This window comes from Anopheles coustani, chromosome 3 (assembly GCF_943734705.1).
Source record: "Anopheles coustani chromosome 3, idAnoCousDA_361_x.2, whole genome shotgun sequence".
NCBI classification, from domain to species: Eukaryota; Metazoa; Arthropoda; class Insecta; order Diptera; family Culicidae; genus Anopheles; species Anopheles coustani.
Genome location: NC_071288.1, coordinates 80,444,411 through 80,456,922, shown reverse-complemented (window position 1 = coordinate 80,456,922; position 12,512 = coordinate 80,444,411). Strand labels below are relative to the sequence as shown.

At 40.2% G+C, this 12,512-nt stretch overlaps 1 protein-coding gene across 3 annotated transcripts in view; it reads left to right on the top strand.

The window, feature by feature from the left end:
• LOC131259324 (histone acetyltransferase KAT6B-like) overlaps positions 1-1,341 on the top strand; it is a 57,454-nt gene extending 56,113 nt beyond the window's left edge. For all 3 annotated transcript variants that reach the window (XM_058260789.1, XM_058260788.1, XM_058260787.1), the window contains exons 6-7: positions 53-259; positions 330-1,341. In XM_058260789.1, coding sequence (XP_058116772.1) covers positions 53-259; positions 330-371 — 249 coding nt within the window. In that variant the 3' untranslated portion in view covers positions 372-1,341. The remainder of the gene's footprint in view (positions 1-52; positions 260-329) is intronic.
• The last annotated feature ends 11,171 nt before the right edge of the window (positions 1,342-12,512 follow it).

Sequence of the window (12,512 nt, the reverse complement as noted above, 5' to 3'; positions counted from 1 at the left end):
AAACCTGTTTAAATCTCAAATGAAAATTCTTTGAACCCTTTTCTTTTCGTAGGACGACGAAGCCGACGATAGCGCGGACCGGTTGGTGATCGACGAAGGGGACGACATGGCTGGATCGCACAGGGACGCCATAAGCAAACGGCGCGTTGCCGAAATAAACGAAAACGAAGTGCCACAGTGTCAGGGGTGCAAGAAGAACGAGGCCAAGTTTGTCTGTGCCGGGTGCAACCATCAGTGGTACTGTAGCCGCGAATGTCAGGTGAGATATTGGCCATCATTCGGTTGCTGCAAGATAGTTGCATCTTAACGCCTTCATTTTCTTTTCGAAGGTAAACGCATGGGACGACCATTCGGAAGTTTGTAGCGGCTAATTTCTCGCTCCATAAAAATGGGTGGAACTATGGAACAAAAGTGTACCCTATTATGCATTAAGCTAGTAAGTGAATGGTAAGAGATAAAAGGCTAAGCCAACACAGAAGGAATGTTCAAACGTATGATAATCCGAGCATCGTAGACATGATAAAGCAGGTTAATATCTGTATCGATCTGTAATGTTACCTAGTTTACGTATGGCATCTGCTTAAGCAAGAAAAATCACTACTTTCTCTAGCGCTTTGCGTAAGGGATTAACAAAACCGTATATTACGAGGTAAAACGTATAATGATGAAAAAGGGTTATCCAAAAGTGAAAACAATTTAGCACAATAAGCATAAATGAAAGCATATTGTAGGAATGAGTAGTTTAAATACAACACTTGGACACTGGTAGCACTCGTTCAAATGTTTCGCCATGCATTACTGATAAACACGTGGAACAACGTATATCTATGGAATAAAATAATGCACCGTTCATTGTGGAAGGACTGCAAAGGTTTCCGGAACGTAGGTCAATGTAAAATTATTTTCTTCTTCGATAGAAACTCAATTGTAGTTGGAATGAATGTCAAGTAATCTATTTGTCCAATTTACTGCTTCTACAGTGGACTGGACATGGTATGAGGGCGATAAGTTTTTCGTTGCAGAAGGACGCTGTGAAGTCATCAGTACGGATGAATGAAATAAATTGTCTTGTAGTTGAAAAATCGGTGGTACTGTTGCTTCACATTCAAAACATGATTTTTCTGAAAACAGGAAGCAGAAGAGAAGAGGGATTTGAACAATTTCTATCGTGTGACATATGCGAAGGGAAACTAAGCATTAAAGTTAGTATGTGTTATTCAATACTTATATTATTCATGAATGAAGTAACCATCTGTCTAGTTGTATAGAAGCTAAATAAAAGAGCGCAAGGAATCGTCAAACGGTGGTGTAAAGAACAAGCGGAAGCCAAATAAAGCTTTCACAAGCATTACTCTTGTTGTTTGTTTTTCAATTTAATCTTCTTCTTAGAGTTTCGGTTAGGACTACCTTAACAGCTTCGTCTACATGTTGTACGATAATTTCGTTCGTGAAAAACGTGTTGAGTGAAACATTTGAGTGAACATTGTTAGTTAAAATTGTAATTTGATAAATACAGTAAATTAACTCATAGGGAACTTGAAGTAAAACAGCAAGATCTTACTTTCAAGAGCTATTAACCTAAATGCAATAACCGACACGTAGACGCAATATGTTCGGCGTCGAAAGATTTTGTTTTTAAAATATTGTTTTAAGAAGTAAAGTAGAGATTACTTCTTATATAATTTATTTTAGATATCTTGTTCGCATGCAAATTTTTGGACTGTTTTTTCAAAACGCCGAGTTCTACGAATTGTACGTAGACCTCACCCTCGAGGAGCGAGTCAAACTCATGAGAATGCTATCAGACGACCAAGCCGATAAATCCTGGAAAACTGTCCCGAAGAACAGAGAAAAGGTGGTAGGTCTAAATCAAGGTGGAAAATGACTTAGGCCGCGCCACAAGAAGAGCCGGGATACGGAATTGGACCAATTTGGCGAGCGACCGTGAGTAGTTTCGGATTTGGAGCTTCTTCATACCATGATCATCCAACGGTTGCAGCCCCACTTATGTAAGTAATTAAGGTCAACAAAACGGAAATTAAATTTAATTGTAAACAAGTTATTAATTAAAGCATGATACAAATTTCAATTTTTCATATTAGTTAATCTTACGAACATTCTCAATCGTGCATTAAAAAAATTGATTGATTAGGGCGGTTGGGGATGACCGAAGACGGTCGTTACGCCAAAAAAAAAAGATTAGAATGTCAAATTTAACATTCTAATCTTCTTCTTGGCGTAACGACCGTTTTCGGTCATCCTCAACCGCCCTTAATGGGCTTACTAGACTTTTTTTTCCTCGTTGTGTGCGTTTATAGCCAGTTCTCTCGTATAGGGGAGGACTCGGTCTCGGATTCGAACCCGAGCCGTGGAGGGATCGCTTCGGCGCTCATGGGCCAATTTTCTAACCGGAGTAACCGCTTGACAGTGAATTCTATTTATATTTATTTATACTTTATTAATTTTATTATTTTCATTAACATAATATAGAATGCAACCCGGATTTTCCTTTGTTCACGACGGTTTCTGGATTTGTTGGGATGTTTTTGCTAACCAGGCCTCGGGCACAGGGGGCACAGGGCACAAGGGTTCTGAAACTGGTTTATTTTACATATAGTAAAGTATTTTACATTATTCCTCCCTTGTCCTTATTACTTACTCCTCTTCCCCTCTGTCCTTCTAATTTCGGTGGTTCGTTACTAACGTTACTCACTCACTACTTTCACTCTGGGCGCACTAATCACATGTACTGCTATTCCGCTACTACCCGATTGAGACCCTGCCTTTCCCTTTTATACGGTGCAAGATCCTAATCGGGTAGGAACACTCACTCCTGGGGTGTCGAGCGATCGTCGCAACAGGATGTTTTTCAAGAAGACTTGCTGGCTTTTCGTATTGGCGGGAGGTCGATCTTGGTGGGGTTCCGATGTTTAACACCTGCGTTTTTTTTGCCGCGAAGATATTTACGAGTATGGTTCAGGCCCTAATTTATTTTCACGAGCACTGCCTCGTTTTAGAAAACAGCGTTGTCGACGCGATTAACGCGTTCGAGAAGCCAGTGTTCACCGTTATGCATGATTATACACAGATTTTTTCTGACAAACGTGGTCCGGGCGCTATATTACGATCGCACAACCTATGATGATGACCTTTTTATGTTACCTAGTTTAGCCAAACATAAAATGTTCTCATCCGGAAGCAATTGTATGTTATGTGGTACTTAACTTTTACAACTTTTTCAATGTAGCACTAACCGAACTAACTCAAGGTTTTGGGTTCATAAATCACAAATTATTATGTTTTGACGCTTCAATTGAAAAATATAAGGCAATTGCATTGCAACAAAAAACTTTTCTGCGTAAACAAATGAAAAGCGAAAGTTAAACTCAATTGATAGTGCTAGTTGAAAATATAAGTGAAATAATGCGTTCTGTCCCATGTTCTGAATCATTTTGTCTTTCAACTTTCAATGACGTATAGAAAGTATACTAGTAGTACACTGTAGTGATTCAAGACCTTAGTTTTAGTAACAACTAGCTGATTAACCCGATTTCATCCGGGTAGAAATAATTTCCAAACAAAAGAGTGTTTTCATTCAAAATCTCGATTTTGACAAACTTAAATTTTGCTGAAAATACTATTTTTTAGTATTACCTTTATTCGACGAAACCATGTTAAAATACATATTGCATTCATTATCTAAATGTGCTTCCAGCTTATTGAAACCATTTAAAATTAATCAATTGAAGCTAGTATGAGTAAAACTGTGCTTAAACCTCAGTTGAACCAGGACAACATATAATTGACGCCCGGCAGTTTAAAGAAATGAAAACCCAATCCATAAAGTAAAGAAAAATTATGAGAATTGAAGAGTTTATGTACTATGTTTGTAGCACGATTTAAGGTTTCATTAATTTCTTTTGCTTGGTCGTTTGGGAATAAGGTTTTTTGAAAGTTTGCGGGAGAGGTAATGAAAGGTGATCACATCTACAAAATTAAGTTCAACAACAAAATTGACTACCCTTAAATCTAGTTTGGTGCACACCAGACCAAAAGATTTTGCGTAATACAGTTGTATGCATGTCAACAGACTTAAAGCTTTTTGAATCAAACCAACATTATGATTAGTTGAAGAAAAGGAAAAGAAGGAAAAAAAAGGATTGCATATTGGAACTGAGGCCATCCGTCGTAAGGTAGCATCATAATTTTTTACATAAATTTTATTGTTGTGGTGACTGAAAGATATAGGCAGGAAGGAGGCATAAAAATGTCGGACATTTCACACTTGAAACAATGGCTTTCTTATAATTATGTTTGGTGTAAATTGATTATACCAATTTTGTGTCATTGAAAATATGTGTTACGTAGAAGAAGATAGAAGAAGTCTAAAGCTGCGGATAGACGGATGCAATATTTCACTGCAATGAAATAAATTTTGACAGCTTATTTCATTGCTTTCGTGTATCGAGCTGGAAACATGAAATAATTTCATTTCATTGCAATATTTCAATGATCCAAACTTGGTGGTTGAGCAATGAAAGTTTCATTGCAATATTGTGATGACATTTCTGAATTGACAGTACCAACAATGTCGATTGTCTGAAGAGTTATTGAAACAGTCTGATCAAAAATTATGTACTTTCGTCGTAATTACTTTGAAGGTTTACTGCAAGCTGGGATATAAATCTCCGGTTGCCAAAAATCTAAGCCAAAGCCTTTGCAAAGGGCTTATCGCTTGTCTCATATTTCTGTCTTGCTTTTTAATTTTTGGTGTGACGCAAGCGAGCAGCCATTCAAAATCTACCACGGACATTTTTAAAAAGTTCCGGATTGTCTCAGCTTCCGTCATCACATCATCCACCTGAGACTGGTTTCAATGTAGGAAAATATTTCTCACCCATTTTCGACGCAAACGGCGTCCTTCCAATTGTTGCTAGTCGGCGGTAACATTTTTTAAATGTTTCAAGCGATGCTGAGCCACCGACAAAGCAAGAAGTAATTCGAAACGGCTCATTTTCAAGCAATAGAAACAAACTACAACAACACAATACGATGTTTATTTAAATTTGTACGTTTGTTTTGTCAACAATAACCCCATGAAATAGAGTGACAGTTGATTGCAATATTTTACCCGTGTACTTGTGTATGTTGAAATAAATATTTCACGATGAGAAATGACGTTTCGTTGCAAGAACTAGAAAATTTCTTTCAGTGAAACTTGCATTCGTCTATCCGCAGCTTAAGATGAGATTAAACACTCAAACTGTGATCATTTGATTTAGTGACCCCAAATACTACGAAAAGGCTGAGCTAGGCGGTAAAATGGTAGCCCCTCTTACCCCTTCCTCTAGAGCGATGAAATTTTATTAGACGAAGGCTACATATTTAAGTAATATGTGTACCAAATTTTTGTAAACTCCACTTCATAATTGGTGGAAGGGGGATGGGAAGGAGGACATACGAAAGAATAATAAATTAGCAATATTCCAGCCAAGTTTGGTACAGTAGACGTAGTAGATTTTGCGTTGCATGCATGTGATAAGAATTAACATGACGATGAACGATTTTTGAGGGCTAAGCAAAACCTTAGCTTCTCAAAGAATAGATATAAAATATTACTTTACTTTTTATGTTGCACTTTCATTTATTTATGGGTCAAAAACTTTTTGGAACTGAATTTTGCTGCCTCCCACTTTCGGGTGTGTGTTAAAAGAACAGCATTAGGTTTATCTAATCATGCAGTGGAGGTTGAATGAAGGTTAATATACTTTTACAGATTAAGTTACCTTGTAAATTATACTAGACAGTATGAACCAATGAGTTTGGCCGCGAGCGCAACGAGCGGACTGCACTAGGTCTGCAGCCGAAAAAGAGACTTTGTGTTGTTGACTAATTTTGAGAAACTAGGTTTTTGAGGCCTGGTACCTGGCCCGTTGGCAATCCTAGGTTCCCCTACCGCCCCATGGAATGTTCCATGCAGTCAACGTTACATTTTCTAGGTCTTTCTGTAGAAGGTATGTGCTGCAGTTGGAATAAATGCTGCTACTGTTATGATATCATTTGAAAATCCCTATAAGAGATTGGAGCAGGTATTCATCCATGGTAAAGCACGTCGAAAATGAAACGTGGAACGTTGACGGTGGCGGTACCTGGCGTTAAACAAGCTGGAGAATAACCAATCTAATTAATCCTTAAACAGAATGTTTTACAATCAGCCGACTTATCTTTTGTGGGGTGTGATTAGATATAAATTATCAGCTATGGAGTAGTGACTTCCACAACTACAATCGCACTTTTTGCTAGCACAACATCTAAAATTTGTACGCATTTGAGCGTATCTTAGAAATGATAGGGAACAGCTTTTCGAAGTTCGAGGTTTATAGTTCGCGTGGAATCAGTATCTTGAGATAGGTTTTTTTTCTTAAGCGTTCGTTCCTTTGCTGTTCGTTTGATAAGAAACTATGTAGCTGAATCGGTGCACATGTAGCCGGCTCAGATGCCAGTCATTTACGAATTGGGTTTCCATGCATAATTTACCATTCCAACGCATCGTGCATCTGTAGGTAAATATGTCGGATGTACGGAGTGCACCCTTAAACTACGAAAAAGAGTAATTTTGAACTACACCAGCAAATTTTAGGGTAACACACTGTATAACAATCTAAAACAAACCGCACTCCAGTCTGATAATTTTCTTATAAAGTTTAAAGACACCCTATAGAAGTTATTTATTCGGTACCGAAATTTAACGATACCTTCATGAGTGTAACTGTTCTGCTAATGTGGATAACAAATTGCTTTTAAGGCTTGCCCTCTTAATAATAAATCGAGCAAACAGTTCATTATGTTCAATCAACCAATTCGATTCACCAATCGATTGCTCTCTTAGTTCGACATCGCTACGTTTAGTAATCCCTGGTTCTTTTTTTCTGATAGTTGACACAATACCTTGTTCAGTGCTGTTAAACTTATCAAATATTGGTACGCCAAGATGAGAAAAACTTGTTTGAATTTACTGTGAAAATTCGTCACGCACCCTATAATACATGCGATTGACATGTTATTACGATGAGAGCTTCCGTGATAAGAAATTGTAGCAGTAGTGGTATGTACGTTTATCTCACATATGCCAGGACAACGGTGTAGACTACCTCATCTTTACAGCAAAACGACTCTGGCATTCGTTCGGTGAAGATCGTTTTCAACTAAGCGGATACGGCACAGTCTTGCCAACCGTACTTTACTCATCACAACGAATTTAGATTGAAGTCAATTTGTTTGTGCGGTGTCGAGTAGAAGCAGGTTGGATTGATGCGGAAGTGTCGAGAACGTGCGAAACATTTGAAGTTTTTTGTGAGGACAAGTAGATAGAAGTCAAACAACTTTCTTTCGGAAGAAAGACAGTTCAGTAAAACGGAAAGTCAGCATAACTCTTCGTGGAGTACAACATTTAGGCAAATATTGTTCGGGAGCGAAAGTGAAAAGGCAACTATTAGCGAGCTTCTAAAACCAAAGGTGAGATAATTTTCTGCTCCTTAAATTAAAACATTTATCTAGCAGGTGACCGTACGACTTCCAATTCTTTGACATGGTGTAACTTGCATATTCTTGGCATCTGTAAGGGTAGTACATGTATCCATCCTAATCTACGGGCTTTCAAGAGACCAACCTTGGGCACTTGGAGTATGTGAATGTCTGTGTTTTTCGGATTTGATCCACGTTCCCTGAAGTCGATTCTGCTCTGGCTTTGAATCTATCCCTGTACGTGTCTTTTTTGTAAGGCTTCACAACAAAAAGTGTAGTAACATAGGAGCACAAATAGCGCGTGTCGAAGGAATTCGCGGATTGTTGTTTTTCTATTGTCTTTTTTGTTAGTCCTGGCTTATTCCTGGCACAGTATTTACGCGGTTGATCGATTGTGTTGGGGTCGCAAGCATAGTTCCATGTCTTGTCTACAGTAATAATGCACTTTGGCTTGTGAATTTAGTCAGATAGCATTGTTGCCCACTTCAACGCGACGCCTTTAAAAAAAAAATCCTCGATTTTGGTACCAGTCGAGATTTCACGCGTTCCAGGTTCAAAACCTTTTTTAAAATGGTATTTGCTGATCCTTCGATATTCCAATATTATCAGCGAAGTCACTAATCATCAATCGACGATTATTTAACGCCGATTCCTGAATAGTTTGATTAATTCCGACGGATGAGGAGTCGTTGAGGATGATGGTGTCCCAGGACGTTCTTCGTCTTCGAGCAATTCATGGCTAATTTGGAATTCACAATACACCTTGTAATCTTTTTTTTTTCGACATTGCTGCATCACCAAAGGCTTTCTCAACCCACACAACAGGAAGACGTAGAAAGTTGTACGAATTTAATCTGAAATCAGTACATTTCGAATCGGAATCGTATAATGTACGGCTAATGTATATAGTAATGCCGACTTAGAAACATATATGACTAAACATAAACAGTGATCGGCACGGAAAAGTGCACACCTCGTAATTGTTTGATTTCCGCTCAATATTTTTTTTGTGAGCCCCAGAAAATACACTGCAAATATTTTTTGTATCTTGTGTTACATTATTCCTTATGAGATTAACTTATCAGGACAAAAAAAAAAACAAATATATGTAGAATTTTTAGTTATAATTCCTTTTTATTATTTATATTTTGGGACGGTTCCAACGCAAACCAAGCGACCGTACGTATTCCACTCCAATTTGCGACTGACTCGATTCGTTAGCGTCTCCATTTTTATAATCTACCACCGTCTCTCACGCGCAGGGCGCTGCCGCTCACCACACGGCCCTTCCTGACTTCACAGTCGTCCCGGCTGTGGCCATGGCTTTATCATATCCGCCGAGGTCGTAGTATTTCTCGGTCCTTCTGCCTCGTCATCTACCTTTTGAACTTCAAATCGGTCATTTGCCATGATCTGCCTAATCTCATACGGACCATAGAATGTTTCCTTCGCTTTCCTCCCAACGCCGTTCCTCCGCGGACTGTCTGCCTTCAATGACGTTTACAGTCTGTTTGACTTCAACCTCTCTATCCCTCAATTCCGTTCTCGTCTCCCCTCCTCTCCTGCTTAAGCTGCCCGTAAACGTTGCGAACTTGTTCGTGCGAACAATTTGACAACCAGGCATTGGCTATGTTAAGGAAAGGAAAGGAAGATATCCTCTTATATCTTATCCTCTTATATCTTCCTTTCCTTTCCTTAACATAGGCAATGCCTGGTTGTCAAATTGTTCGCGCGAACAAGTTCGCAACGTTTACGGCCAGCTTTAGTCCTTCCGTTTGGTGCCGGGAATCCCGCTGGACGACGGGAAACTCCATATGAAAAAAACGGATTTCGTTCCCGCTATGTTTAAAAAACGCGAAACTACGACCCGGCGGGAACGGACGCATTTGCTTAATTGAAACGTTTCATGAAAAGTTTCATTCGCTTGCTACAACAAGGTCGGTATGGGCAACGTATATGGATGAGGCCGATGTTGTTGGAGAGAAACCAAAATGCGAGTAGTCTTCGACGCAAAATTTTGGAGGAGGAACTCAACAACACCATTCATAAACTTTATATTTGATAATGACTCACAATTCCACTTTTACCTGCCGCCAATTTAGATCACGTAAACAAACTAAAACGTAAACAAAGCTTCACTTTGACAGATCGGACGAATAAGCTCGTTCCCGCTGGATATTCTGTCGAATCTGGGCTACTTTTTCCCGTTCCCGCCACCGGGAATTCCAGGCAAGTTTAAACAGCGGTTTAGAAAATGCGAAACTACGACCTGGCGGGAACGGACGCATTTGCTTGATTGAAACGTTTCACGAAAAGTTTCATTCGCTTGCTACAACACATCGGTATGGGCAGTGTATATGGATGCGGCCGATGTTGTTGGAGAGAAACCAAAATGCGTGTAGTCTTCAACGCAAAATTTTGGAGGAGGAACTCAACAACACCATGCATAAACTTTATATGTGATAATGATTCACAATTCCACTTTTACCTGCCGACAATTTTAGATCACGTAAACAAACTAAAACGTAAGCAAAGCTTCACTTTGACAGATCGGACGAATAAGCTCGTTCCCGCTGGATATTCTGTCGAATCTGGGCTACTTTTTCCCGTTCCCGCCACCGGGAATTCCAGCTACGTTTAAACAGCGGTTAAGAGATGAATGTCAATATTACTCCTTCGTTGATTAGCATCTGAAGTGCGGTGTTGATCCCAAATGCACTTCCGCTTATGCAGAGTTCAAACGGCGCTCGACAAAACTCGTACTGTCCTTCTTGCTTCATAAACGATGTCAGCAGTGTCGTGACTGTTGAGCCCCATCCGTTCTTTTCAAACACAACTGCTGCACCTTGTCCAATTTTCTACAGTTTTATTTCTGTTTACCTCAAGTAATCCTCCATCGATCACTTCTCTTTACGACACATACCACAAGACTGACGAGCCCAAGTGGGGCTCGCGTGTTCCTAATCCTTCTCTTTCCTTCTCGCTTCTCTCGCTAATTCGCCTTATTCGAATTTTCTGACACCCTGCTTTTCGCCTGATTTTGAATTTGAACTCGTTTGCGATCTTGCCTGATATGCATGCCGTTGGGGCGTACTATGATTCCATTACGCTCTGCCTTCTTTTTACTTTTACTATTCCTTATCTTTCTGTTACCCTATACTCGATCCCTACATCTTTCCCCTTTTCTACTCTCCTTACTGAGACTCTGAGGTGTCTTTAACGTCCATCACATATGTTATTTCAAGCTCTGATTTTTAGTTAGTACAGTATTGAATCTTTGAACCTTTCTGTTTCTTTGGGGTTTTTCATGTGTAGCATGATCTTATCTTGATTCTACCTCTCTATGTTCCACCTCGTCTTTCGATACTGCGCTGTATTCCCGGCAAACTTTACGTTTTACGTCGTTTGTTGTCAGCCTAGTAGCCGCCTCATTTACGATCACAACATTTGCACCTTCTCTTGTTAGAACCTTAAGCGACGGCTAGACACAGCGGTATTCGCACGAATATTCCCGCCGTCCAGCGGGAATCCCGCTGGACGACGGGAAACTCCATATGAAAAAAACGGATTTCGTTCCCGCTATGTTTAAAAAACGCGAAACTACGACCCGGCGGGAACGGACGCATTTGCTTAATTGAAACGTTTCATGAAAAGTTTCATTCGCTTGCTACAACAACGTCGGTATGGGCAACGCATATGGATGCGGCCAATGTTGTTGGAGAGAAACCAAAATGCGAGTAGTCTTCGACGCAAAATTTTGGAGGAGGAACTCAACAACACCATTCATACACTTTATATTTGAAAATGACTCACAATTCCACTTTTACCTGCCGCCAATTTAGATCATGTAAACAAACTAAAACGTAAACAAAGCTTCACTTTGACAGATCGGACGAATAAGCTCGTTCCCGCTGGATATTCTGTCGAATCTGGGCTACTTTTTTCCGTTCCCGCCACCGGGAATTCCAGGCAAGTTTAAACAGCGGTTTATACTCGTCCCTAGAAAATCCTGGGTCGGTCTTGCTTTTCCGAGGGATAGCTACCCCCACTCTATTTCCGACTCTAATGTCGCTTTTTTCGCTCCCCGATGTTTGTCGGCGAACTTTTTGATTGTAGTTTTGCTACTGTGTCGTCCTCGCGTACGGCGATGCGGTCTAGAGCTGTGTTGTCGTCCCACAAGCTTGGAAACGTTCCACGATAACGCCATCCCACGAGTAGCTCAAAGGGTGTACGTTGTCATCCATAGCTTCTCTCCAGCCTCGTCCTTCATGTTTTGCTGCTGCTACAGCCTTTACTCCTTTTTGCCTCCCAATGTTCCACAAATTCTGTGCTTTGGAACAGTGGTCCGTTGTCACTTTGTAATATGAGAGGTAACCCCCCAACTGAAAAAAAATTGCAAAGGGCCGAATTAGTACTTTTAGCATCTGTTTGTCGCATTTCGACGATCTAGGAATATCGTGAATACGTATCCACACTCAGCAAAAAATCGCCTATTCAGCAGCCTCCAAGATTTCTACGATGCGCAGCTTCCAGCGCTGTTCTACATAGGGTATTGGGTAGAACTACCCGATCCTCCTTGAATACAAGTGGCCCCAGAGTTCTCAGGTTTTTTGATTCTGCTTCGTATCGACGAATGTCCTTGGTCCACTTCTCATCTCTAATTGCTGCTCTAACGCTGCTAACTTCCTCGTCCAATTCAAAGGCAGTCCCTCATGTCTCCTGCGTCTAGCGAATACGACAGGTGTTTTTCGTTGTCTTCGTCGAACGGGTCTTCCATGTTAAACTGATATGGGAGCAGGCGCAGTGCCTAAGCTTCTGCTCGGGTTGTAGCTCTTCTGCTCATTCGTTGCGTTCCTTGGAAAATAAATTCAATACCTTCAGAATCTGTCCTGATAGTAAAAGCATTGTTAATTAAATAAAACGATAACCTCTCCACACTCCACACGATTGTCGGTGCTTCTTTTTGAGGGTGTGGGTACCGTTGCTCG